We start from the raw sequence: 27,616 nt of genomic DNA, 5'->3' as shown, positions 1-27,616 counted from the left end.
TGCGCCACCACAGCAAGCTTTACACTCTTTAACAAGTCACTATTTTCATTGCAACCACAACATTATCAACAAGCCACGTGACATTTAAACATTACGATATCGCATTACAGCGCTTAATTACAAAAGAACAACAAGCCACAGACTGCCAAGAACTGTTTATTAAAATAATAACAAAACGCAAAAGAAAAGAAAAGAAAAGAAAAGAAAAAAAAACGTTTATAATAATTAATTCATTCAGTGCCAAGTAAATAAATAAAGATTCGCCTATAGTATTTGGGAAATGTTCTGTATCTCGGCTCCTGTGTTGCTGTGATGATGTAACTTTGGCGAGACATTCTATTTTCAACAACGTATAACAAGCAAACGGGAGGTCGTTTTTTTTTTTTTTTTTTTGCGGAAGCACAGTGAAACCCTCCGTGATTAGCAACCATCAGGGGATCAATCATACTGGAGATACATATTCTGTGACTTGACTACTTGAAAAGGTAAGAAAATAGTTAAAAATGCAAAGCCCCTGGAAGTTAATGTGTTAAAGGCCGTTGAAAACGGCATGTCTCGTCAAAAATGCAGGGGGGGGGAAAAAGGAACGCGTGTACACGTCTTTGGCACTCTGGGCCTTGGGGAATAAATGGACGTAGTACACGTCAATGGCACTGAATGAGTTAAAAAGTAAGTGCAACAGTTACAACGGTACAGTTAAATGTTCACGCCCACACGTCGATGACGTCACCGTCCTCCATGTCCAGCTGGGAGGGGGTCTGGCTGTGTCGGATGGTGGTGCCGTCGAAGCAGAAGACCACCTTGGGCTGTCGCTTGGCGCCGGCGTACGTGCTGGACAGGTACTGGCGGAGCACCGAGCCCAGGGCTGCGTCCTGACCAAACACACGGGAACGGAGGTAAAGTTATGTCCCACAAACCTAAAGCGGTGCTTCTCAAAAATGTTTCCTTGTGAAGGACCCGTAAAACCCATTAAAGGGATATTTCACTTTAATTTTTTTATTGAGTCATTTTATAGTCTACTCGGGCTTTTGGGAGCACCCCAGACAGTTTTTAGGTTGCTTGATTCAGTATTTAGATATTTGATATTCATTTTATCAGACACTTCCTATACAAACGTGTAACTTCAAACTCCATTTTAACCATGTTAAGATTCATCGGAAATGGATGGGAAGGGAACTGGTTGGAATAACGTGTTCCTTCGACACGCTACGTCCTACCGGGGAAACTCCCCCCTGTCAAGTGACAAGAAGGTCAGTTGGCTCTCATGCATTGAAGGAGGCATGAGCATGGCCCTGGGCTCCCTAGGCTGGTGGGGGGAGTGTAGCGCCCAGGATCACTTAGAAAATTGGCACCGGGTGAAAAAGGGTTACCTAATTGTGGGATAAAACATTTTAGTATTAAAAAACATACTCTGTGTATGGAGTAGGTCTGCGCTGCACTCCTCTCCTTGTTCTGGATTCTGATGCTTATGGTCCCGTCGTCGTTCTCGTCCGCCTCTTCCTTCTCCTCTTCGATGATCACACAGTCTGGGACACGGGGGGTGAAAACAAGGCAAGATGAGGATGAGCTGTGAAGCCTCAATTAGTCTACTACAGTATACTGTCTGTTAATGGGGTTAAATAGTCAATGCCTAATCCCTGTCACTTGCATCATCCCATAAAGACGTGAGGCCCGGGAGTCCGTCCGTTGACTCACGGCGTGCGTTGTATGCGACCCACCTATGATGTCAGCGATGCCGAGGCCGAGCTCATTGGCTGTGGAGTCAGTGGGCAGTTCGCTCTCCTTCATGAGCAAAAGGATCCGGGAGGGCGGGAGTTTGATCTTGACGGACAGCTCTTCCACTGCCTTGCTTAGCGGCGCAGACTGAAAACGTAAAAAGAGAGTGTCAATGAGCTACAGTACAAAGCCTGTCGTATATATATTAGGGCTGTCAGAACAAATTTCTCTATTCGAAAATAATTCGAATGAGAAAATAAATGTATTCGAATGTATTATTATTATTTTTTATTTTAATATATTTTTTGTTTTTTTATTTCCTGAACTACCAATGCGAAAACAAATGCTTTCATCATGTCACGCATGATCAACATCATAACATTTGAGTGCATGCACTCATTGCACTGCACACAGAGAGTTAAGAACGTAGTCTCTGCCATACCACTAGATGTGTCTATGTTGTGCATGCTCGGCGAGCACCTGAGTGTGTGCGTGTGTGTGTCTGTGTGCGTGTGCGTGTGTGTGTCTGACTGGTCACGCTGAGACACACCACGTTGGTCCAGAAGCCCTTAAAGTTTCCCCCCATAAACTTCACTTGAAAGTTACATTTAAGAAACTTTCATAATTATGACAACAGCGAAGGTTTTTATGTAACATTGTTGTTTGTAATGTAGAGGACTCCTCTACATTACAAACGAGTCAACGACAATCATTGTTACTTAAAAAAATGTCGCTTTAAGAGGAGTTCAGCTCTGCTTTTCTCTGTCCGTGTGCGACATGCAGTTATTGACGGAGCAGAGCTGTAGCTCCGCCCCAGCCGATCTGCAAGACCACAACAAACCTAAATTAAAGCCATAACCTCTAACTAATATAGTTGGTTTCACCATTTTGTTTAGACTGTTATGTTGTATGTGTGCACGTGGGTGTTTATTATTGTACAACTATACATGATTTTATATAATTATATATTATATAAAATATTCAAATATATTCAAATATTAAAAACAATAAAGCATTGAAATTCAAATGGGATTCATTATAGAGAACTGACAGCCCTAATATATCTGCTGTAAGTTAGTGAGGAAAACGCACACAATTTCCTCTATAACGTTGCTGTCGGGCAGAAACCTACCATCTCCACACTCTTAATTCTTTGTGTTTTTGTGTAAATTAACGCCCTACTTGATCATACTACAGCGTCACACAAAAGTGTCAAAAGTAGCAGATCTACAAGCTCGAAACGCGTCGCGAGGCACACGTGCTACTTTTGCCATTTTTTTAATTTGAATCTAATCTAATACGCTCTATGCACAGCAGCCATATTGTAAAGAAATTGGGCCTCTTCTTACTTCCTTCACAGGTGTTACCAATGATACTAATGAAGGCTCTGTTCCATTCTGGTCAGGGTGCTGAGATCGTGCATGTTGGCTAGAAACACTCCATTTTGGTTCCCAAATGGCCCCTTATGGTGGGTGTGTAACTCTGAGAGTTATGGGGGTCCTTGAAAATAAGACAACCACTATGCCACACTGTAAATGGAACAGAGCCTTAATTAGTATCATTGGTAACACCTGTGAAGGAAGTAAGAAGGGGGCCAATTCATTCCCAATATGGCTGCTGTGCCTAGAGCCTATTTGAAAGTAACAGTTTTGGACATATGAGGTTTCCACCCGACAGAGACGAGACGATATGATGAAGTTGGATGGATAGACAGACAGACAAATCATGATTTCAAAAAAGGTAATTCCAGTGGTGGAAAAAGTACTCAAATGTTTAAAAAATATCAATACTGCAATGTAAAGTAAAAGTCCGGAATTCAAAATTTACTTGAGTAAAAGTACAAAAGTATTGGTATCAAAATATACTTAAAAGTACAAAGGTAAAAGTACTCATTATGCAGAATGTCCCAGTTCACACGTTTTTAGATGTATAAACATCTTTTGCAAATAGCAGATCTACAAGCTTGTAGATCGGCTATTTTCAAATGGCCAAAATATATATGAAGTGGTTAGTGTATGTTTTGTAATAATAATCTAAGTAACTAGTAACTAAAGTTTTCAAATAATTGTAGTGGAGTAAAAGTATAATATTTGTCTCTGAGATGTAGTGCGTACAGTACTTACTTAAGTAGATGTACTTAGTTACTTAACACCACTGGTTAGGGCTAGGGTCAGGGTTAGGGATAGTTTTTGTGAAAGTTAAATGTTAGGGTTTAGGTGCAACCTGGGCGACACACCAATGAAAGAGGGAGTGCCCAGTGACAACGCACAGAAATGTGTGTTGGCATTACAACTGCATTGGGGAGAAAACAATGAAACAATAGCCTCTATGCACAGCAGCCATATTGGGAATGAATTGGGCCCCTTCTTACTTCCTTCACGGGTGTTACCAATGATACTAATTAAGAATCTCTGTTCCATTTAGTGTGGCATAGTGGTTGTCTTATTTTCAAGGACCCCCATAACTCTCAGAGTTACACACCCACTATAAGGGGCCATTTGGGAACCAAAATGGAGTGTTTCTAGTGAGCCAACATGCACGATATCAGCACCCTGACCAGAATGGAACAGAGCCTTCATTAGTATCATTGGTAACACCTGTGAAGGAAGTAAGAAGAGGCCCAATTTCTTTCCAATATGGCTGCTGTGCATAAGAGCGTATTCACACTCTGCGGAAGTTCAAGCTCAACTTCATGTACAAACTGTGTAAGGCAAAGAAAGCTGACGTGTCATGGCGTCAGTAACGTACAGACGGCACCGTGACTTTGTGCAGGACCGAGCGGCAGCGGAACTTCAGAGTGACCTCCCGGTCGTCGTCGTCGCCTTCGTCCTCGTTGAGGGCGCATCCCGCGGTCGGCGTGGAGGGGGTGCTGTCGCCGCGTCGCCTGTTTTTTTTCAGCGGCGACGTTAGGAGGCCGGACTTCAACAGGTTCAGCTTTCTGTTCATCTCACTGACATAGAGAGACGGGAGAGAGAGAGGGGGAGAGAGAGCGACATGTGGAATTTGTTACTTAACACATTGAGTGCCATAAACGGTCCGGACCGTTCTTGAGAAGCTATGCGTTATGTGCCATAAACGATACGGACCGTTTTTGGCCCATTTTTTAAAAATATATTTTTCCCACGTGGGGCGCTCTAACGAAACTTTGGGATCATCCAAGGAGTCTCTAAGAAGGAGAGGCCGGATGTGGATCCATGTCAAAAATGCTTCCGGTCGGCCGCTATTTCCAAATGGTCGAAATGTATATAGGGCTGAAGTGGCTAATGTATGTTTTTTGTAATAACATCTACAAAGTAACTAGTAACTAAAGTTTTTATTTTTTTCCCCCAAAAGTACAGTACTTGAGTAAATGTACTTAGTTACTTTCCACCACTGGATAGGGGTTAGCCCAGCGGTTCCCAAACAGGTCCCCAAATTGTGTTAAGGGGTCTCCAGATGATTAGCTTAATGTGCAACATTGTTTTCTCACTCAACAGTAAACAAACAAACCAACATACAGTGTATACAGTGTATACAGGGTATCTGCACATTTATAAAGTTACAATTTAAGGACTTTTAATACCTTTTTAATACCAAATTGGCCAAATATTATGTAAGAAAGAGGCAAACATTGTGAAAATAGCCAATCTGCAAGCTCACAACGTGTAGATCTGCAAACTATATGTAATGCGTACAATTCCGAGTGCTTGTCAGGGTGGGGGGGTTCCCAGTTCAAATATGATAATTTCGGGGGGTGGGTTGCGGCCACAAAGCTCTACAAAGCTCAAAACGCATGCGCTTTGCAATGTTGTGAGCCTTTAGATCAGCTTTTCAGGGAAAAAAATGGTGAAACATTTGAAATAATCTTGAAAGATTTTAACAACACAAATCTTATAGTGGTCCCTGGTACAAAATATTTTTCAAATGGGGGTCTGTGGCCAGAAACATATCAATTTGGGGGTCCTTGACATGAAAATATGTTAAAAGAATCACTGCTAAAATAACCCTGTCTTTCCATTTAAAAAATATTTGGCTTGGCATTTGGTGGCTCTGACTTTGCTCCTTGCTACTGTTAACTTGTATCTATACAGGTTGTACTGTATAGACCACCCCCTACCATTGCAAGTCAATTTTATTTTATATAGCACCAAATCACAGCAGAATGTATGTAAAAAGGCACTTCATACAGTGCAGGTCTTGAATGTTGACCTAATTTATGGTGTGAACTATCCCTTAGTAAATAGACTTCAAAATCGGATCCAAGTTGGCTCTATATTTGGTCAGTTTTTTCCTGTCTGCACCAAATCTCTCTTAGCCAAGGATAGCCGATCTAAGTAAGCAGCTCACAATGCGCTTAATGGTTGTACAGTTAAATCTGTCATCAGGCTTCTGGTTCATATATGTTTGTATAACATGAACTGCTAAACATTACAGCAGTCAAATGTAAAACAAATATTAAGACAAAGAAATAAAGTAGCAAGTTATAGATTTGAGTCTATGGGCCCTATCTTGCGCGCCACCTTACCCCTTATCCCTAAACTTGTTTTTACCATTTTGAAAAACATTTTTAAATAATTCAAATAGCCGATCTACAAGCTCACAGCGTGTCGATGTAGATTGGCTAGTTGAACTATTTTTAAATGTTTTTCAAAATAGTAAAACATGGCACGCAAGATAGGGCCCTAAGGGTCCATTACTTCTACAGCATTTCCTTAGCAATACTGTATCATAAGAAAGGTCTGTTGTAATAAAATAATCTTCCAGGTAACTAGTTTGGCATAACACATAACAGCATGGGTTCCATGTGTATTTGGGACATGTGTGCAGTCCGTGACGATGGTAATCTATGACATTAAGCCCGGTCCTCCATTAAAGCAGCACTAACTTTCCTCTTCGACCCCAGATTTGAACCCGGTTTCCAGCGCAAGTGCTGACATTTTTACCATTGAGCTAATAGAGCGTGCCTGCTTGCTCAGGGGATAAATTGAATCTTGACCATCAGGTCAGAATTCGAGTCACATCCTGTGTCTACGTGAGACATGACCTTTGACACGATCTAAATGTCTCAATAGAAGAGCAGGGAGACAAAATACAACCACCCCAATTATACAAGTTATTATATTGTATTAACATACTCTACCATGCAGATTGGACAAAATGACAGTGTATTCATTTAAAAAAAGTTACATATTAGTGAGGCTTTAACTTCCATTATTTAAAATGAATACTTGAAAAAACTGTGACGAGATACCTTGTGACCTTGGCCTATCGCTGACCAGCAGCAGTTTGTGAGATTAGCCACGGGCGACACAGAGAGACAGACGCACAGAGACAGACAGACCAGACCCATATCTAGACAGCTCGCCTCCTACCGCGTGTAAAAAAACAAAGATGGTGTCTAGTGACGGCGAGGCTTCCCTGTGGATCAGTGACGTCTGCCTGAGATTAACCCTCGACAGACAACCACACAGACAAAAAGACAAGGGCCCCTCTTCTAGACCCCATTCAATCCGGAAACGCATCTGTCATTTTTGAGCGGTGCAACCGCTCCTATAAGAGGGTTTAGGACCCATCCGTGGTGAAAGTTTTTCTTTCCGTCGTGAAAATGTGTCTTTCGCTGTGACGCCAATCATGCTGTGGAAAACACGCCCATAGGCTAAGCTTTGTAGGACGTGCTGTGATTGGCTAGCGAGACACATGATGAAATTAACTTCAAACTTCGCAGACGCGCTGTGATTGGCTAGCGAGACGCATGATGAAATTAATAATACTGTAAAAAATGTAAGCACCGCTCAATTTACACTAGGTGTGAATTGATCCATGCCGTGACGCCACGACATGGTGTCACTTCGCAGGATGTGCTGTGAATGGCTAACTTCCCTGTGGACCTTGACCAACCTGATTTGACCAACCTGTGATTTGACCACTCGTCGCCAAATATGGAGGGACAGCCAGTGGCGGAAAAAGTACTACAATTTTGCACATAACCATTTAAGACCTGAGCCGATTCTTAAAAATGTTTTCTAAATCCGAACAGTTTTTTGAAAAAAATCCCCAAAAAAGAGAGTTCCAAGATTTTTGAATAGCCAAAGAAATCTAAAGTGACACAGATGCGTTCCAGGTCTAAATGGGTTAAGTAAAAAGTATCAATACTGCAATGTAGAATTACTCCATTATACAAGTTAAAGTCCGGAATTCAAAATTTACTTGAGTAAAAGTACAAAAGTATTGGCATAAAAAATCTAAGTACCAAAAGTAAAAGGACTCATTATGCAGAATGTCCCATTTCACAAGTTTAAAAAAAAACTTTTGAAAATGGCAGATTTACTCAAGCTCAAAAGTGAGCTTGTAGATTGGCTATTTTCAAATGGCCAAAATATACATAGGGCTGAAGTGGCTAATGTATGTTTTGTAATAATAATCAAAAATCAAAAGTGTGGGTTGGCGAGGTTAGCTGTGGACACAGAGAGACCCTCTTCTAGCTGCAGTAAGAACCAGCATTGGCAAACAACCAAGCCAAACACAAGTTAAACGATGTCGATTCCACCGCATCCTTCACACGGTTACCTCATTCTATGTTGTGCAGCAGAGCAAGTGCATGGTTGGTGGTTTACAATTAGCCTGGGATCCAGCCTGATTCACTACGTTCGGCGGATTTGTTTTTTTCTCACACCGTTTCTCAGTCTGGAAAGGCTTCCATCTCCAAGGGAGGCGGGACATGCCATACGGCTGAAAACGAACCATGGCTTCTGATTGGTCTGTGGTGCGGGGCGGGACAAAAACACCAGTGATTCGTTGGAACAACATCCAATCAGCGACGACGTTGCCTACGTAACATATGTAGTTCCAGTGTAGTTCTGCAAAACGAGTCAAATAGGAGCCTTTCCAGACTGAGAAGCGAAGTGAGAAAAAAAAATCTGTCGAACGTAGTGAAGCAGGCTGGATCCCAGGCTAGTTTATTTACGATGACATTTGGTCCCCGTCTGACCACGGACAAGGAGGGCAGGGAAATCACCCACTGGTCAAAACTGGATTGTAGATTTCAATGTCGGATACCCACTCTATTATTTTACATGCAAATTGTATTTTCCCCCCTTCTATTTCAAGTGACCTTGAATGGAAAAATTAAACAAAAGATTGAAAAAGAATAAGCTAAACAATATAATTATTTACAGGTATGACAGAGCGGAGAATCCCTCCATCCATTCAGCACATTTGACCTCAATGAGCATGCTCAACCGTACCGTAAGGACTGGAGATACACCAGTCTGCGTTGGAATGGCCTGTGCGTGATACTTAATGCTTACTCAGCTGCCCGAATGAGAGGATGGGTCTACTACCCGTTAACTTGACCATGCCATACAGAGACCCATCTAGGAACATAGAAGAAACCATTACAATGGATTTTGAATACTGAGCCGATTCTGATTCTTTACATATTATATTTACGCGTTCGTCAATATTCTTCACGGTGGTGAAGTGGGATCCTCAATCAAAAAGTGCTGAAAGAACTCCTGCGTCTTCCTCTTTTCCGCCAGGTCCTGCTTCGTACGGGACCTCAGAAGCAAAGGAGCAAATATGGCGGCCAGGATGTTGACGTCGAGTCGATTGAACGCAGAGTTTTTCAACAGCTTTCGAAGAAAGGCAGCCAAATAGCCGAACACATTCCTATGGGACCGGGGCAACATGGAGATAACCTTCTTACACTCACTGACATTAGAGCAGCACTCTAGGCACTGCCGGTAGGAGGAGTAAGGCACCACGGGCTCCGGGAGGGCGTCTAGGAAGAGAAGCAAAGCCTCGGCCACCGAGTGGTTACTGCCGGGGAGAGAATCCGGCACGCCCGTGTCAAGGCTATCCCTTATTTCCCGAAATTCCCGGCGGAGCCCGGGCTGCTGAAAGAGGTCCTCCTGATTGATGGCGCGGCGAAGCAAGTGGTCCACCATCGTCCTGATTTCTTTAGGAACATCCGGAGGCTTGTCGGCGATCGTCGTGCTCTCGTCCGCCGACGATTCACTCAGTCCGCGGACGGTCTCCCGAGGCGTGCGCTGGATGGGCTCCCTCAGCTGGCACAGTGTGTGGATGGAGCTGCCGTAGCAGCTGGGAAGGTAGTTGCCCGACACGGAGACGAAGTAGTCCTGTCCCCGTTCCAAGTGGAGCACCAGGACGTCCTCGATCTCCTGCCGGCCCGAGTTCAGCTCGGTGGCCGTCGACCGGTTGACGAACACCTCCAGGTCGACGTCCATGTGACCGCCCTGAGCGATGAAGCCCTTGTGCGGAGTGGCGGTGAGCCACGGCTTGCAGTAGGCGGGCTCGTCTAACTTCTGGATGAACGCAAACTGACACGGGACGCGCCCGTTGTTGTACAATCTAAGCGTGTCCGCCTGGTGCTGCATGTATTTCACGTCCTTGAAGTGGAACTCTTGCTTGGACAAGGTTATGGACGGAGTGCACTCCGCCTCCATCTTGTCTATGGAGCGTACAATCTCTTCAAAGGTCTTCTTGTGGGCCTCTTCGTCCACCACCTTGATCCCGATCTCGAGCAGGGAGCTGACTGGCTTGTGATCGCTGGCTTTCAGGGTCATGTGGCTCTGGTACTGCAGTTGTCTGATGTTCTTCCCTCGCCACAGGATCCGATCGCACCAGGCAGGCACCCGACATTTCTCACTCGTGTCCCACTGGTCAGAGCCCGTGTTGTATTTGTAGGTGGGCTGGAAGTCAATTGCACCCTCGGCGAAACCGATGAACGCAGCCTGCTCATCAATCTGCCTCTTCAGCTGGTCAAAGTTGTGCAGCGTTTCAAAGTCCTTCTTAGTGATTAGATTCTTCACATGTTTGACATCGAGGTCACTAATTCTGTAGTTCAGGTCCCCAACCCACAGGACCACATTGTGCTTCATGATGGGGAGGGGGGCCCGCATGGGGTCCAGGGGGTGAAATTGGAGACGGCTGCAGATGTCCTTGTAGTCTTGGTTGCGTCTCTCGCACTCGATGTGGGCCGATAAGTGTGAGTTGACCACACAGATATTGGAGTTGTGAAAGCGAAAACGTATCGCCACCGCTCCCTTGTTCCCCATTCGTCCCATGATGCCGGTGCCCACGGACTCAGCCTCCACTTCAGAGATGACCTTGGCGTGTTCCTTCTTCACGTAGAACAGCAGCATCATGCCGACCAGACGCACCAGCTTCACTAAAACATACTTGGCTTCCGGGTGCAGAGCCTCGAATACCGCCGTCATCCACTCGGGCTCTCTGGGTGTGTCGTTGAAAAAGAAAGCCGCTTTGCTCAGGTCCAGCTCCTGGAAACCTACGGCGTACATGTCGGGGGGGACGGGGCTGCAGCCGAGCCAAGGACGGAGGCTTTCCCTCGGCGATTGACCGTTCACATTGTACGTACCGAGGAAGAAACTGAAGTTCTCCAGGTACGTGTAGCTGTCTTCTTTTTTCTGCAGCTCACATCTGATGAGGTAGTTGCGAAAGCCGCTAAACCGTGGCATGCCCAGCATTTGGGCTTTAGACGGCGCGTGACTGGCCGGTGTGTGGCTGGACGGCGCGTCGCCGGACGAGCGCACCGGCATGCCCAGCATTTGGGCTTTAGACGGCGCGTGGCTGGCCAGTGTGTGGCTGGACGTTGTGTCGCCGGACGAGGGCACCGCCATACCCAGTATTTGGGCTTTAGACGGCGCGTGGCTGGCCGGTGTGTGGCTGGCCGGTGTGTGGCTGGACGTCGTGTCGCCGGACGGGCGAACCATGTCTTCCCTGCCTTCAGGACTCCCTTTGTCTGGACTCTCTGGCCCCGACTGCTTTAATCCACTGTCGGCACCGACGTGCTCCTCTAGCGATCCCTTTTTGTCCGTCCTCAATGGTTTTCCCGTTTTCCGGTGTTTGTTGATTTTGGTCAGAGTCGCCCCGAGGGGAGCGAGGGCCTGTTTAATGACTCTTTTGCGATACTTGCAGAGCCACTCTAACATCGGTGCCTGCGAGGGGGACTTGCAGACATCACTCCAGGCCCGGTCGACTTCGCTGAGAAAAAGGCGTGAATGGGAACCAAAGGGGAGTTTGAGCTCTAGCTCCTGCTCCCGGAAGCTGACTCTTACCCTGGTGTCAGCACCCACGACCTCTAGTTCATCCGGTGGCGACACTTCCACAACAGCGAATTCACAGGATACTGGAATGATGTCCTCGAGTGACGCGTCAGTGGCCATCCTCCTGTGGTTGCACGCAAAAAGCCTGTGGGGACGTGGGGAAATAGACGGTCCTTTCTGTCATCGTCGGACAAACATTGTCTGTAATACCACACCTGGTGTGAATGAGCGTCTTCCAGGGGACACAGCGACTTCTCTCCGTTCCTCACACCCGCAGACCTGCCGTGACTCTTTTTATTCCTTGGGCGTTACATCACTCGGTTAAGCCCACGCCGTCTCAATATCACCTGACAGCCATGTACAATAGCCAATAGGAGAGTTTGGACTGGGTCGTGTTATGGCGACATTGATGACGTCAGTTTTGCCCAAATATGGAGGCACGGCAGGGCGATGGGTGATGAATTCACAAAATGTAAGTTTTCACAAAACCCATGAAATATGCAAATAGAAACAAGTCCATAAGTTAATTAAAAATGTGCCATGAGGCGAGTTAGCTGGCTGTGTGCAAACTTAGGGTTCAAAATGAACAATATAGAATGAATGGGAACAGATGAATGAAAACTCCTCAAGTAGAATGCTCAATTGCATTCAATGGCACAGGGGTAAAGTTCTAGCCTACCACCACAGAGACTATGGTGGGCCTCCGGCCTGGCTGGGCGTCCATACGAACACAATTAATTGACCGTTTGTGGGAGGGAAGCCAGACGGGGAGGGTGATCTGCCTTGCTGCACTATAGTAACTCCTACAGATTGTCCAGAGCGCCTGTATGACAGGGGTGTGGAACTACTGGAGGAGCAGGGTCCCCACGGTCATGAAATTCCTGGAAATATTTTTAAATGAGAAAACTTTTTCCAGTCCTGGAAAAGGTTTGGAAAGTATCAAGGGTTCTGGAATTTATCAAGGCTCCTGGCAAAATATTTGACTATGCATGTGTGCTTTTGGCTATTGATTTTCCAAAACACATATAACATTACACAAAATATGTAACATAAGTAGTTTTTTGCAGCCTAATGCATACCGGGACGTGACAAAAATAACAGATACAAGCTCACAACGTGATGCAGCGAGATGCGTAGTTAGTTAGTAAATTTGGCACGAAATTTGGAATGGAATTATATTCTATGCTTTATTTTCTGCAACACTGCCTGTCTTTGGGCATTGCACATAGGAGTAAAAGAGACTCATAATAGGCTCTATTCACAGCAGCCATATAATCACTTCCTTCACAGGTGTTACCAATGATACTAATGAAGGCTCTGTTCCATTTAGTCTAGCACAGTGGTTTCCACGACTCCCATAACTCTGAGAGTGTACAAATGGAACCAAATGGACCCTTACGGGTCCATTTGGTTCCATTTGTACACTCTCAGAGTTACACACCTGTAAGGGGCCATTTGGAAGCCCATGACCCCAACTGTAGACCCACTGGTGTAGCATAGTGTTTCCAGTGAGCCAACATGCACAATATCAGCACCCTGACTCTGTTTGACCAGAATGGAACAGAGCCTTCATTAGTATCATTGGTAACACCTGTGAATGTCTTCATAATATGGCTGCTGTGAATAAAGCCTATAGACCATATTCACACGGCGGCCATATTGGAATTTAACATTGAAAGTGCCGCCACCCGGGGTGGCTACTTTCATTGACTTCATAGAAACATGGCCGCCGTGTGAATATGGTCTATTGCGCTGAATGATTGTATATAGGCCTGGAAATTGGGTTAAATATTCTGGAAAAGTTTTGGAAATTGGTAAAAATGTGTGGGAACCCTGGAGGAGGAATAGCATGTTCATCTACATCAGGAGTCTTCAACAGGGGCTCCAGGAACCCCAGGGGGTCCTCAGAGTTACTAACAGGGGGTCCCGCCAAAGCTTTGTGTGATAGCCTCGCATCCCTATTCTGAGGCGTTGTGAGCTTGTAGATCTGCTATTTTCGGCAAAGAGGTTTTTTGGTGTAGCGGGCGGAAAAGAGCAGACCACGTACAGAGCCAACGGTCAAGTTTACCAAGTATTGAGGTTTTAACTAAGGGGTTTAAGTCTGAAAATACACATTAACATGAATCCAACATATTAATAGAAAAGATCATGTGCACCTGCAAACAAATGTACACAACACTGACATAGTGCGGTCAAAAAGGTCAATGACGCTATCTATTAAAAAGTTTGATCTGCAACGCAGTTTTATACAATATGTAGTGGGGGTCCCTGCTACTTGGTCTGTAACATGTTGAAGACCCCTGCTCTACATACGTCCTCGTCCTCGAGGTCAAACTCCTCACTGTCAGGTGAAAAGAAGTGGCCTCGACTCCACACGTATTGCAGGAGACGTGGTTGGTTGTCGGTACTCTCCCTAGCAATAATGGTCGGAGTGGCAGTGACGAAGAACTAGAATACACAGGGAATCAGGAATGTGTGCAACAATTCAACAGGGAAAAAGAAAAACGGAGAGAGAGAAAATTGCAGCTAGCTAGCAAAAACGGAATGCAATTGAATTGAAAAACTAGAAGAAAGCTAATAAGTTATAAACTGTGCACTTTTTTAAGCTACTACTGCTGGTTAACTGAAGTACTCCACACACACACACACACACACACACACACACACACACACACACACACACACACACACACACACACACACACACACACACACACACACACACACACACACACACACACACACACACACACACACACACACAACTTTCCTGAAAGAATGTAGTCAGTGCAGCAGTGTAGGCTGATATGAACATGCAAAATATGAACATGCAAGCGAGGAACAAATGTGTGTACATTTCCTCTGGCCATTCTGGTGCGTAAAACAAATAAGTTCCTTCCTCACTAAATGCTTTTGTTATTTCCATACAATAAATGTCTGTTAGTGATTCTGCCTACAGTGATACTTTTGTTTAAAGTGGTGCGGCTGCTTATGTGACAAGAGAGTGAAGACAATGCCATGTGTGTCTGTGTGTGCACACGACTGCTTATGCTTACAGGACCAGTCAGGCGGGTAAAGTCAAGTGAAGCGATCAAGGTGTCGAGTGCACCAGACAGTCGGCAAGTGTATGAAATCATGTCAAATAAGCAGCATTTTCAGTGGAAATAAGTGAGAGTGAGAGTTGTGGTACCTGCGTAAGCTTAGAGGCAGTCACGTGCCAGAAAACATCAGATCTATAAGCTAACAATGCTTTGCCACGCAACGAGTTGTTAGCTTGTAGATCTCTTTTTCTTTTTTTACACGACCGTTGTGCTACAAAGAGATCAGAGGGGGGGTCTGCAGATTTCACACAAATGTCATTTGAATTGACTATAAACGTTTTATCTTTGTCTCCCAGTCACTACATGCATTTGGCTTTGCGGAATACAAACGCTGCTTGGCCAGGAGTCAGTGCGTTGCTTCCCGGGCCTGCCTACGACCGTCAGACCTCCGCCGTGGAGGCACAAGGGGGCTATTGCCTCCTCCCCATTGCCCACCAGGGGAAGGTCCGGCCCGGGTAGTGGAGCCGGGCGGCCCCTGGTCTATGCCCGGGGCGTAGGCGGGAACCACTTTGCGCATGTCAAAAGTTAAAATTCGGAATGAATGCTTTGTCATGTAAACGAGGAATACTTTCATTCAGGTTCCATGTAAATAGCTGGGTATAAATCTCTGTTAGGAATGAGTTCATTCTGAATGAATAAATATTGTCCATGTAACCCCGGCCAGTGTAGTGTCACTTTGGGGGAATAGGCTCTATTCACAGCAGCCATATTACCAGTAAGACTCTCTAATCGGGAGATAAGCGACCGTAGGTCACATGTATACAGAAGAGGGCTGTAACGGCGATTGTGAGCTGCAGTGGCAGGGGGTCCTCCACTGGGGGCGCCACCACTTTTGCATCCGTTCTGGAGCACCAGGAGTGGGTGGTCCCCGGGAATGCCCCGTGAGCAGCCCCGTTGGGGTGGTCAGTTGGTAATTTGTCCACATGTGCTCATTTTTTACACTTGGGGGTCCCCGAGGCAGCTGGGGGTCCTTGGAGCTCCGGGGGTCCTTGGAGGGTGTAGTTTGGCAGGTAAGGAGTGTGTGTGCAAAATGTGGCATGGATCGGGGCAATGGGTGCGGAGATATGAGCAGGGCAAAAGTGTAACGTGTGTGACGGAGTGACGGAGTGACGGACGGACACCTGGAGCAGCTTTCTGTAGTAAGTGCGACCTACGGTCGCAATGAAGATATTCACAGGAGTTATCAATGATACTAATGAAGGTTCTGTTCATTCTGGTCAAACAGAGTCAGGTCAGGATGCTGATATTGTGCATGTTGGCTCACTGGAAACACTTCTTACGGGTGTGTAACTCTGAGAGTTATGGGGGTCGTGGAAACCACTGTGCTACACTAAATGGAACAGAGCCTTCATTAGTATCATTGGTAACACCTGTGAAGGAAGTGATAATATGGCTGCTGTGCATAGAGCCTACCTGCAGCACTCTGCTGTAAAGTCGTAGATTCAGTGATCATGAGGTTCCACCTGCTGGCCATCTGCTGTGACTTCCTGACTTGTATTATCCCTCGCTGGTTTGTAGGAGGCGACGCCGACTGCACCGGAGCGTGCGGCCTCCATCCGTGAGGATGTTGTAGGGAACTTTGGTGGGTGTGTCTCCTACATTCTGGCATTTCTCTTGTTAAAGTGTTTTTGTCATTATTTTTGGGACAGTTCTCTCCTTCCATGGACTGCACTGCAACAGGCAAGTTCTGGTTGCAGCAGCTTTTCAGTGTGTGTGTGTGTGTGTGTGTGTGTGTGTGTGTGTGTGTGTGTGTGTGTGTGTGTGTGTGTGTGTGTGTGTGTGTGTGTGTGTGTGCGGGCATGCGTGCACGCGCACATGTGTTTCTGTGTGGGTGGTCCATTGAAGGCACTGGGTCTGTTTGTACAGGTTTCTCAGCCAACCCATTGTTAGGTTGGCTGAGTACCTGCTATCAAACCACCTGCTATAAGACTAAAGAGTCAAGTGCAACTATATAGTCAGTGTTGTTACACTTGAAAAGGTTTGTAGCTATCACCTTTCAAGACTGGTTCAGGAATGTGGGTTTGATAGCGTTGGCTGTTTGGGGGCAGAGTTGCGTCGTTCAAGGCAGAGTCCTGCACGGGGTCCAATTTTGAGAACCCGCGCCCGCCCCGCCCGTCAATAATCAGATCGTCAAAATAAACGACCCGTTGTCCGCCCGTTTACGCGTGATTACATTACAGTAAAATGCAAATCCTATTGAAAAGTGTGTTGAAAAAGATAGCAGCCTTAACAGCGCTACATTCAGTGGTCAGGTTCGTACAGAAATCAAGTGAAGACGGAGGAGCGAGCTTAAGCCGTAAACGTGCATCTACGCAGCACACATGTGTCGTTGTTTACGTCGTCGGATGGTTTTAATTTGAAGGTTTAACAGGACGTTCAATGTGTTTTCGTGAGTTAAGATAACTGACCAGCGTGCTCCATGCAGTTGTGCTGTGTTAAGTTACATATGTGACGTTGTTTGGGCGGAGACAGTGCTCTCTGATTTTCACAATAAAATGATACCCGCCCGCGATTAGTTCAGTACCGCCCGTCCCCGTGATCTTATCAAAGTAAAAATTTCACCCGTTTTCACCTGTCAAACGCGGGTACCCGTCGGGTATCCGCGGATACCCGGCCCGTTGCAGGACTCTGGTTCAAGGCAAGTGCTACATTATCCAACTAGAGCAGGGGTCTTCAACGTTTTTTAAGGCCAAGGACCCATTAGCAGAGAGAGCTGAAGCAGCCATGACCCCCACGAAATAATTGTATTGTGTTGCCGATTAAACCTTTATAGATACAGTAGATTCGTAGACTTGTTTCACAGCACTATCGTCAGTGTTGTGTAAAATGTATGTTTTCTATTTGTTTGTTTACACCAAACCTCTTCACCGAAAATAGCCGCTGTACAAGCTTACGACGTGACAACGTTGTAAACTTGCAGGTCGGCTATTTTCGGTGGAATGCTCCCACCAGAAGGGGTTCAAGTGGTTAATGTAAAAAAAGAAAGTTCCTATCACAAAGATCAAAAACATTTGAAAATAGCCGATCTACAAGCTCACAACGCCTCGCAAATTGCCTCTCATATTTGACAATTTGGCCAATGTTTCACCAGCTTTTATTGTATAGTTTGTCGATTACTTTTGAAGCAGCAAATGGTCTTTTTCTTTTCGAGGTAATAAAAAGGTCTTAAAAGTCCTTAAATTGTCATTTTACTGGTCCCAACCCACAGGTTGAGAACCACTGCACTGCCCTAGATCACTAGAAATGTCCAAAAGAATGAACGACAGCAGAATGACGGCCTCCAACTCACCTAACCTTCCGCCGATTGGCCCGCGTGGATCTTGTATCGGGACTCCCCTGGGGTGGTGGTGGAGAGGGCGAGCGGAAGATAGTGGTTACCCTGCAAAACACGAGAGAGAGAGAGAGAGAGAGAGAGAAATTAGTGAAGTATTAGAACCCCTAGCTTCAATCTCTTCCTGCCTTCAAACCAATCAGTTAGACTAAACATTGTGTGTGGTTGATATATACTTAATTATAAAAACAAAAAAAAATTACATTTTTCAAATTGATTTCAAGATTTTGTTGTTTCTGTCGGGTGGAAACCTTGTATGACCAAAACCGTTACTTTGTTATTATTATTTTAAAACAAACATTTCGTCACCTTGCTAAACTAATGGCCTAAGTCATTTTTGGAGGAAAATTATATTTTTGCCTAAGTCAGCTCCTCATGACACTGGCCACCTCTGGTAAAATCGCCTTATCTCATAATTGAAACGGATCATGCTGTTTACTCCCATTTTAGTATAATAGCCTAACTCCCCAGTGTGACTTAGGCCAAAGTAGGCATTTTTTACTGATTTAGGCCATTTTTTAATTATTTTTTTGGCCTACAGCGTAAGTCAGATTTAATCCTATTTAAACATATTTAAAGGGGCTACACCATGAATTAAAAAAATATATATTACATATAAATATTGCCCCCCAATACGCTTTAAACAGGTTGTAAGCCTAAAAAACAGCCAGATATTTTTTCTCACAATCTGACTGTCTGTCATTCCAAGCTTTTTCAGCTGTAATACCAAAACGTCCTATCGGGCAGGGGGGAGCTACTGAGCAATTCTGTCTGGCCATCGTCAATGCAAAATCAGTGCAAGTGACATCACTTGCACAGCCATTCTGAAATGGCCTGTTCAGACACGCCCATTCAGGAAATCCATGAAATGAGCATGAATGACTGAATGTTAAAAAAAAATATTTTTTTGGGTACAAGAGACACTGGGGAGCCCAAAAAATACTAAAAACCTAAAAAAAAATGAAATTCATGGTGTAGCCCCTTTAAATCTCTTATGTTACATCACTTCTCAAATATCATATAGTTTTGGATCAGTTTTTTATTTTTCCTGAAAAACAAAAAAAAATGGCATAGGCCATTAGTTTAGCAAGGCGACGATTTTAAAGTAGTGAAAATAGCCTATAGCCGATCTGCAAGCTCACAACGCGCCGCATCACAGCGCGTTGTGAGCTTGTAGAACGGCTATTTTCACGACCTTGGTGCGGCATTCTTGTCTGTTAGAAGTAGGGCATTAATTTACGAATACATAAAAAGTTGAAAATAGAGAGATAAAAAAGTTTTGTTGGCCGATTGCAACGACCCATACATCCGTCATGGGACAGGGAGGCTCTGCTGTATTGAGAAGATGAACTATACTCACGGTTGGACGGCGACCGTCCGCGGCTCCTCGTCCTCCGAGTCAGTGAAGACGACGGAGCTGTCTGTCTGGGCCGTGGTCTCCGGCAGCGCCACGTCATCCGTACGCTTAGCTACGGCAGCTGGCAACAGGATTCAATCAATTCAATATTATAGATCATTGGTTCCCAAAGTGGGGTCCGGGGACCCCCAGGGGTACTTGAGGGGGTTCCAGGGGATCCCCAGCTAAATGATGGACATGAACCAAATGGACCCTTGTGGGTCTGTAACTCAGAGTTAAATTAACATTGATTTTAGAATATAAATTGGGGTCCCAGCGGTATAAATGCCATTAGATGGGGGTCCGTAGCCTAATGCATGTCAAACTGGGGGTCCTTGAAATTAAAATGGTTGAGAATCACTGCTAGAGAGCCGTAAAAACCTTCTCTTATTGGGGACCCTGGGCTTATCTTTTCAAATGGGGGTCCGCGGGGTAATCAGTGTAAATTTGGGGGTCCTTGACATGAAAAAGTTTGAGAACCACTGTTATAGATAGTTCACATAAAAGAAAAACGTGTTTTCTATTGATTAGTCACCCCATGGAGACTTGAATTCATGGATGCGTTTAGTTTTTGTCGCATTCCTAAGCCAATAATTTGATGACCAGTCGGCAGCGGTTCCGGTAGGAGACTTTGTGTCTCCTACCGGAACCGCTGCTGGTCATCAAATTATTATTAAACGATATTCATGAATTCAAGTCTCCATGACTAATCGATAGGGGAAAAAAAGTCATTTTGGGGGTGAGCTATCCCTTTAAGCAAACAGCATCAACATTTCATTGTCATCATGGCACAGTACATGTCATCTAGTATCTGTCAATATCACTCTCTCTCACACACACACACACACACACACACACTTTTGTTTGTGTTCATAAAATCCTTACCTGTAGTGTCATTCTTATCCAGCTCAACAGGCTTCTGATTGAGATCCAAGCAGCTGAACACCTGGAGATGAGAACAGTCTACTGTAAGACTTTGACACGCATAAAAACATGCAATCAATTATTCGTACAAAGAGTGAGGTATTGTTGTCATAGTATGCGTTTCAACAATAGGGACTCAATAGGCTCTATGCACAGCAGCCATATTGGAAAAACAATTGGGCCCCTTCCTTACTTCCTGAACAGGTGTTACCAATGATACTAATGAAGGCTCCGTTCCATTTAGTGTAGCACAGTGGTTCTCAAACGTTTTGATTTCAAGGACCCTCATAACTCTGAGAGTGTACAAATGGATCCTTGGTTCCATTTGTACACTCTCAGAGTTACAGACCCTCCAGTGAGCCAACATGCACAATAGCAGCACCCTGACTCTGTTTGACCAGAATGGAACAGAGCCTTCATTAGTATCATTGGTAACACCTGTGAAGGAATTAAGGAAGAGGCCCAATTTCTTTCCAATATGGCGGCTGTGCATAGAGCCTATCAGTCAGTCAGTCAGTCTGACAGGGGGGGGTTTCCCCGGTAGGACGTAGCGCGTGGAAGGAACACGTTATTCCAACCAGTTCCTTTCCCCTCCATCAGCCGCCCCCCGGCTTACCAGGATTACTGCATGTTTTTTGTGAGGGTACCTACCCTAGGGGACACGGGGAAAACATGCATACTCCACAAAGAGAGGCCCTTTCGCCAACCCCACCTAGGGTATGGGCACTGATGACGCGGAGGAGAGGACCCCCTTTTTTCCTCACAATTTAGGCCTAGGCTACACGTATATGGATATTTTACTAAACGGATATTTTAGTCCTCCGTTTTTGAAAAGAATCCCTGGCCACATGACAAAGATAAATAAAAATCCCTGTCCACACGTAGACGCAGAAACGCATTGATCAGCTGCAAGTTTAAATTTTATATCAGATTTTATATTTACATTTATTTTATAAATAAATACATATACATTTTTAATCACATGTTAAGGCCCAATACTGCAATAGCTGCATTATTTTAATAGCATACGTGAACAAACAACGAAAACAACATTATTAGGGCGCAGCTGCAGCGCAAACAGTAGCCATGGTTCACATGACCGGTGCCGAGTCCCTGGTTTATAGTGGTGTTCGATTTGTTTTACATTGCCAACTCTCACATCTACATAAACGTTCAGATTTCAAATATAAAGTGCTTACCCCCAAGCCATGGATGTTACAAGGCGATCCGGACTACGGTACCCGTATCTCCCGTATTGTTCAATAAAAAGTATTTTAATCTCATCGCCGGCCATTTGTTTTTTTTGTTTTGTTTTGTTTTGTTTTAATAATGTATATGTAATAATGTATATTATGGTTGGGAGGTGCAATACACCTCCCAACCATTAGTGTCGCATGGTTGAAAGCATCGGAGAAAATTTGGAGAAAATGGCCGGTGATGGGATTAAAATCCTTTTTATTGAACAATACGGGAGATACGGGTACTTATCGCGGTCCGGATCGCCTTTTAACGTCCGTGGCTCGGGGGAAAGCACTTTATGTTTGAAATCTGAACGTTTATGTACATGTGAGAGTTGGCAATGTAAAAAAATCGAACACCACTATAAACCAGGGACTCGGCACCGGTCATGTGAACCATGGCTACTGTTTGCGCTGCAGCTGCGCCCTAATAATGTTGTTTTCATTGTTTGTTCACGTATGCTATTAAAATAATGCAGCTATCACATGTGCGAATGCGCGATGACGTCATCGTTTCTCAAAATCTCCGGATTACATGTCCACACTGATCCACTGAAATGCATGTTTTGGAAAACCTTCACTTATTTATCCGTTTACAAAAATATCCGTTTTAGCTGCCGAACACGGTCTGAACCGTGTTTTCAGTCTTTTTTGTTTTTTTGTTTTTTTTCCCCACACGGGAGGGGCTGGAGCAGCTCTGGAATCACCCACGGTGATTCTGAGAAGGAAACGACAGATGGATCACCATGTCAAAAAACATGGCTCGCATCCGCTTCCGTTCTATTTCCTTCTCTAAAACCCCTATAACTCTGAAACTTTTTACACTGGGGAAAACGACTCATTTTGTAAGCACGATCGCGCGTGAGAGATGTTATTGTTCCAGGCGTTAGCCAGGACCATCGTGCAAAATGAACGCATGCTTTGTTTCACATGGATTTCTCGTCTTGGAGCTACAAGCTTAAACAGCGCCGCGCAGCTCAACGGTGAGATTTCTGGCACCGAACATAATCTGTTATTATAAAATTATGGCACCCAATGTGTTAATGGGGTTACGTTTTGAGCCTTGCCATTCCACAAAGCTTCCTTAGCCACTAATCAAACGGAGTCTTCTCTTTTTTTACCTTGTTGGAATATATGGGCACCGGGGCGATGGCCGAAGCGTCGATCATGCGCCGGCGTTTGGGCGGGACAAGCACTGCAGCGGTCTCCGCGTCGCTGTCACTGTTGTCCTCCACGTCACTGTCGGGCATCTGAGGGAGATGATACGTTAGAACTATAGGGTTATGCCAATATCCAACTTTTTAAATTACAGAAACCAGTTTTGCATTTATTTATTTTTTTATAAAAATGTGAACTTCCTGTTGATTTTGCCTTTTTGAATTAGGGCGAAAGACCCAGACTGGATCAGCGGATCTGCATATTCCAGTGGTGTAAAGTAACTAAGTGCATTTACTCAAGTACAAGTTTGAGGTATTTGTTTATTTACTCCAATTTCCAATACTTTTATTTCTACTCCACTACATCTCAGAGGCAAATATTGTACTTTTACTTCACTACAATCATTTCAATAATTTAGTTACTTTTTAGATTTAGATTTTTATTACTAAACATACATTAACCGCTTAAGCTCTCTATATATTTCGGCTATTTGAAAATAGCAGATCTACAAGCTCACAATGCAACGCGATGCGACACATTGTGAGCTTGTAGATCTGCTATTTTCAAAAGATTTGAAAACTTGAAATGGGACATTCTGCATAATAAGCACTTTTACTTTTGGCACTGCGCTGCGAGGCGTTGTGAGCTTGTAGATCGGCTATTTCCAGGCTAAAGTTGTCCTTAGAATAGGGATACTATAATAGGGTTCAAGTGGTTCATGTAAAAAGAAAAATCCTATCACACAAAGATTTGCCGGACCCCCTGTAGTAACTCTGAGGACCCCCTAGGGGTCCCGGACCCCCTAGGGATCCCGGACCCCCTGTTGAAGACCCCTTACCTGGTCTAATTGATATATGGCCCAACCCTAGCCCAGCCCAACCCATTCCACAAAGCTGTCTTAGCTGTCAAACAAGAGCCTTTACCTTGTCTGAAATGGGCCCTGGGGCGCTTCTAACTTTGGGTGAGCGTCGCGCGGGGGTCAACTCCACTTCGCTGGCTGAAGGTCTACCGCGCTGACGGGGTTTTCTAACTTTGGGTGAGGGTCTCGCGGGGGTCAACTCCGCATCGCTGGCTGAAGGTCTACCGCGCTGACGGCGTTTGACTTTGGGGTAGTGTATCACCCCAGTGTCGAAATCCACATAGCTGGGCGAGTCGCACTCCACATAGCTGGGTGACGGGTCGATACCGCGCCGGGGCCGTTTTTTCACTTTGGGCGAGCGCATCACTGGGACGAACTTCGCCGGGACGAACTCCACATCGCTGTCACTGTCAGACATCTGAGAGAGAGAGAAAGAGAGAGAGAGAGAGAGACCTTGGATTCATACGTCCGTCACACGATGGTGCCGCACGTCGAAAATAGCAGACCCACAAGCTCACAACGAGCCGGAGCCGCAACAAGTTGTGAGCTTGTAGATCTACTATTTTCAGCAGGGCGACACCGGTCTCAAATGATTTAGCTACACAGAGCCAAGCTTCGTTAGTACTGGGCAGAGCACGTGAGCGGAGCGGAGCGGGTGGAAATGCCGCTCGGCGCTCCAGGGGGCTGGTTTCACGCTCGCTATTCGGCATGGGTTACCTGTTACTTTGTAGATTTGGATTATTATTACAAAACATACACTAGTCACTTCAGCCCTATATACATTTGGCCATTTGAAAATAGCAGATCTAGAAGCTCACAATGCGTGGCATCAGATCTGCAGCTATTTTCAAAAGATGTTGTGCTGCGCTATGAGCTGGTAGATCTGCTATTTTTGAAAAATTGTGAAAATGAGTGCAAATCTTTGAATATATATATTTTAAAAGCATACATTTTAACTCAAATCTTTGCTTCATTCTACAAATGTCTTCTAAATCCTAACAGTTTTTTGAAAAAAAAAGTATGTTGCTATAATCAGTGGTCCTCAAACTTTTTCATGTCAAGGACCACCCAAAATGATATGTATTTGCCCGCCGACCCCCATCTCAAAATATTTTGTTCCAGGGACCCCCAAAAACAAAGATTTGAGTTCAAACTGTTTGCTTAAAGAAAAAAAAAATATATATATATATATTCAAAGATTCAAAGATTTGCACACATTTCGCAATATTTCTCAAAAATAGCAGATCCACAAGCTCGTAGCGCGGCACTCGGTGCGCGCTATGAGCTTGTAGATCTGATCATTTTGAATAGCCAAAGTGTAAAAGAATGCTTTTTAGGTCAAATCCAAAAAAATGACACAGATGCTTCTCCCGGTCTTAAAGGGTTAATAAGCGTCTCTGCCTCAGCCTTCCTCAGACTAGCCCCCATTACGAACCTCTCAACTCCGCTACACAGCTCCGAGATGGAGGTTCCACTGCGATCTCTACCGGAATCCGTTGAACGGCCGCAAAGGGTCCACCGTTTACCCCTTTTCGCCACACCGTATCCAAAAACCAATGGTAGTCTCCGAATTCTACAAACGTTTGAGGATGTTCCGGAACCCTAACTTTTTGGACCGGCCCGAAACAACCGTTTAAATCACTTATTTAGTCAGCCTGTGGCCATGTTTCCCATTCAACCCCCCCCCCCTAGCTGTAGAATACAACTCTCGTAGACGTATTTATGATTCTGACGTTTTCAATATACGACAGTTGTAGGGTTCACCCCCCCCCCATGGACACAGGGACTTTCAGCACTATACCCCGTAGACACTCTAAACATGTACAAATTGAAAATAAAGGTGCTTACCCCCACGCCCCAAATGTTAACTCTCGCTACGGGGTAATAGTTTAATGTAATAATCCATATATTTCAATAAATAGGTGTTTTAATGCCGTCTGCGGCCGAACGCCATTTATTCACCCTCGTTTACTTCCTGTTTACATTGAGTGTAATTCCGGGTTTCACCAGATGGGCGTCACTACCGCCCATTGGGAACTTCCGACAGAATCGGCCACAGACGGCATTAAAACACTTCTTTATTGAAAGATATGGATTATTACATTAAACTACTTCCCCGTAGCGAGAGTTAACATTTGGGGCGTGGCGGTAAGCCTTTATTTTCAATTGTGTACATGTTTGGAGTGTCTACGGGGTATAGTGCTGAAAGTCCCTGTGTCCACGGGGGGGCGGGGGGGGGGCGGTGAACCCTACAACTCTCGTAGATTGAAAACGTCAGAATCATAAATACGTCTACGAGAGTTGTATTCTACAGCTATGCCGGTCCAAAAGGTTAGGGTTCCGGAACATCCTCAAACATCTGTACAGTTTGGAAACTACCATTAGTTTTTGAATACAATGTGGCGAAAAGGGTAATCCACGGACCCTTAGCGAGCGGTCCACCAATTCCGGTGGAGCTCGCAGTGGAACCTCGTCTCGGAGCTGTATGTAACGGAGTGAGAGGCTATCCTTGGCGCAGATTTAAAACTTTTTTCGTAAATCAACTGCTTGGTCATAGTACAGCGTCACACAAAAGTATCAAACGTAGCAGATCTACAAGCGACGCGTTTCGAGCTTGTAGATCTGCTACTTTTGAATTTGAATAACAGTCTGAGTAACAGATTGAACAACAACAAAAAACTACAATAAAGCAAAAACTAATGGTCAATTATTCATATCAAACTATAAAATAACAGACTATATCCTCTGTTATTGTACAAATATCAGTAAAACATAACAATATAACAAAAACAAACGAATAAAGACTCACAGCCAGACGTCGGGTTATAGTTGTGTCCCGACAAAGCTTTATTATTTACTATTCAACACTTTCACTTCCGGGTTACCTTAAGACTCGGCGATCCATTCGCGTTGGGTGTTTTCATATCCGGTCTTAAGCGGATACGGAAACGGTCCGCCTACGTCGATGCGTACGTGAGTTGAAATGATACGGTAGGGCGGGCTTTAGACCGGATCCGAGCACTGAGAAGTGAACAGAAATAGGCTTTCCGCCGCGCGGGTCAAAGTAGGTGACGCGTAGTGACGCGCATATATCTATGGTGACGCGAGGCGAGCCTCCTAGCCCAATTCGTGCCATGTGTCACGCGCGTTTTAATCTACGTTTTGTTGATTACAAATATTATTTACCTTCGGGGCATAAATTAAGCATAATGTATGAAGGATGTGACAGTACCCCAATAGGAGAACTGCTTTTCAAGTTTCAATGATGGATAGATATAAGTTACAACATAGCCTTTGGTTTATTTATTAGGCCCTCTGCTGGCGGTTTAATAGGCCGCCACAACTTTTTAGTTTATACTGCTTTGAATGAAACCAGCAGTGTTGGGCAGTAACGAGTTTAATACTTTTAATATATTACTGTAATATTATTATTTTACCTAAGCCCTGCTCATTTTGCTAGGGTTGCGTGGCTCAGGGTTGAGGACAGAGACTCAGAGTAGCCTACAGCAACTTGGGGTGCATTTCGCCTTTCCGACATGTTGCCTTTCCGACGTTGACGAACCCTATACCTAACCCTAACCCTAACCCTAACCGCACGCGGAAGCCACTAGTCGGAGTGGCGAGATGTCGGAATGGAAGGAGAACCCCAGCAACTTGCAATGGGCCTGGTCTACAAGATACACCACAACACTGGGATACCCGTGTAGCTGTCTAAATACTTCAGAAACGTAAATGAAGTCCATAACACCAGAGGCAGCTCCACTGATCATGTTCAACCCATGGGCTGCAATTCCAAACTGCCCCCCCCCCCCGTCAAAGAAGTAGTGTA

General features: G+C 44.9%; 2 protein-coding genes across 2 annotated transcripts; both read right to left on the bottom strand.

Annotated features, from left to right (window-relative positions):
• Positions 1-143: 143 nt before the first annotated feature.
• On the bottom strand, positions 144-26,637 carry nfatc2ip (nuclear factor of activated T cells 2 interacting protein). The gene is made up of 10 exons (XM_084072204.1): positions 26,597-26,637; positions 23,852-24,205; positions 22,892-23,020; positions 20,494-20,554; positions 19,573-19,690; positions 18,171-18,260; positions 4,465-4,666; positions 1,719-1,863; positions 1,411-1,526; positions 144-872 (listed from the first exon to the last, which is right to left on the bottom strand). The coding sequence occupies exons 2-10, from the start codon at positions 24,203-24,205 to the stop codon at positions 705-707; spliced, it is 1,383 nt and encodes a 460-aa protein (XP_083928330.1). The 5' UTR covers positions 26,597-26,637; the 3' UTR covers positions 144-704.
• On the bottom strand, positions 9,162-11,900 carry LOC311055692 (type II inositol 1,4,5-trisphosphate 5-phosphatase-like; the record flags this gene model as incomplete). The annotated part of the gene is made up of 2 exons (XM_084071958.1): positions 9,162-11,238; positions 11,437-11,900. 2 exons carry the CDS (start codon positions 11,898-11,900, stop codon positions 9,162-9,164), a joined length of 2,541 nt encoding a protein of 846 aa, XP_083928084.1.
• Positions 26,638-27,616: the final 979 nt, after the last annotated feature.

This window comes from Gymnoscopelus microlampas, assembly GCF_963454915.1.
Source record: "Gymnoscopelus microlampas genome assembly, chromosome: 11".
Taxonomy (NCBI): Eukaryota; Metazoa; Chordata; class Actinopteri; order Myctophiformes; family Myctophidae; genus Gymnoscopelus; species Gymnoscopelus microlampas.
Note: the sequence above shows the minus strand (reverse complement) of the source record. Positions and strands in the feature narration are given on the sequence as shown.

Excerpts from the sequence above, each read along its gene's own strand:
- nfatc2ip (XM_084072204.1), bottom strand. The coding sequence starts at position 24,205 with ATGTCTGACAGTGACAGCGATGTGGAGTTCGTCCCGGCGAAGTTCGTC. Across the intron at positions 18,261-19,572 it reads CGGACGGTCGCCGTCCAACC|GGTAACCACTATCTTCCGCT; the intron begins GTGAGTATAGTT and ends CGTGTTTTGCAG. Across the intron at positions 1,527-1,718 it reads CGGCATCGCTGACATCATAG|ACTGTGTGATCATCGAAGAG; the intron begins GTGGGTCGCATA and ends CCCGTGTCCCAG.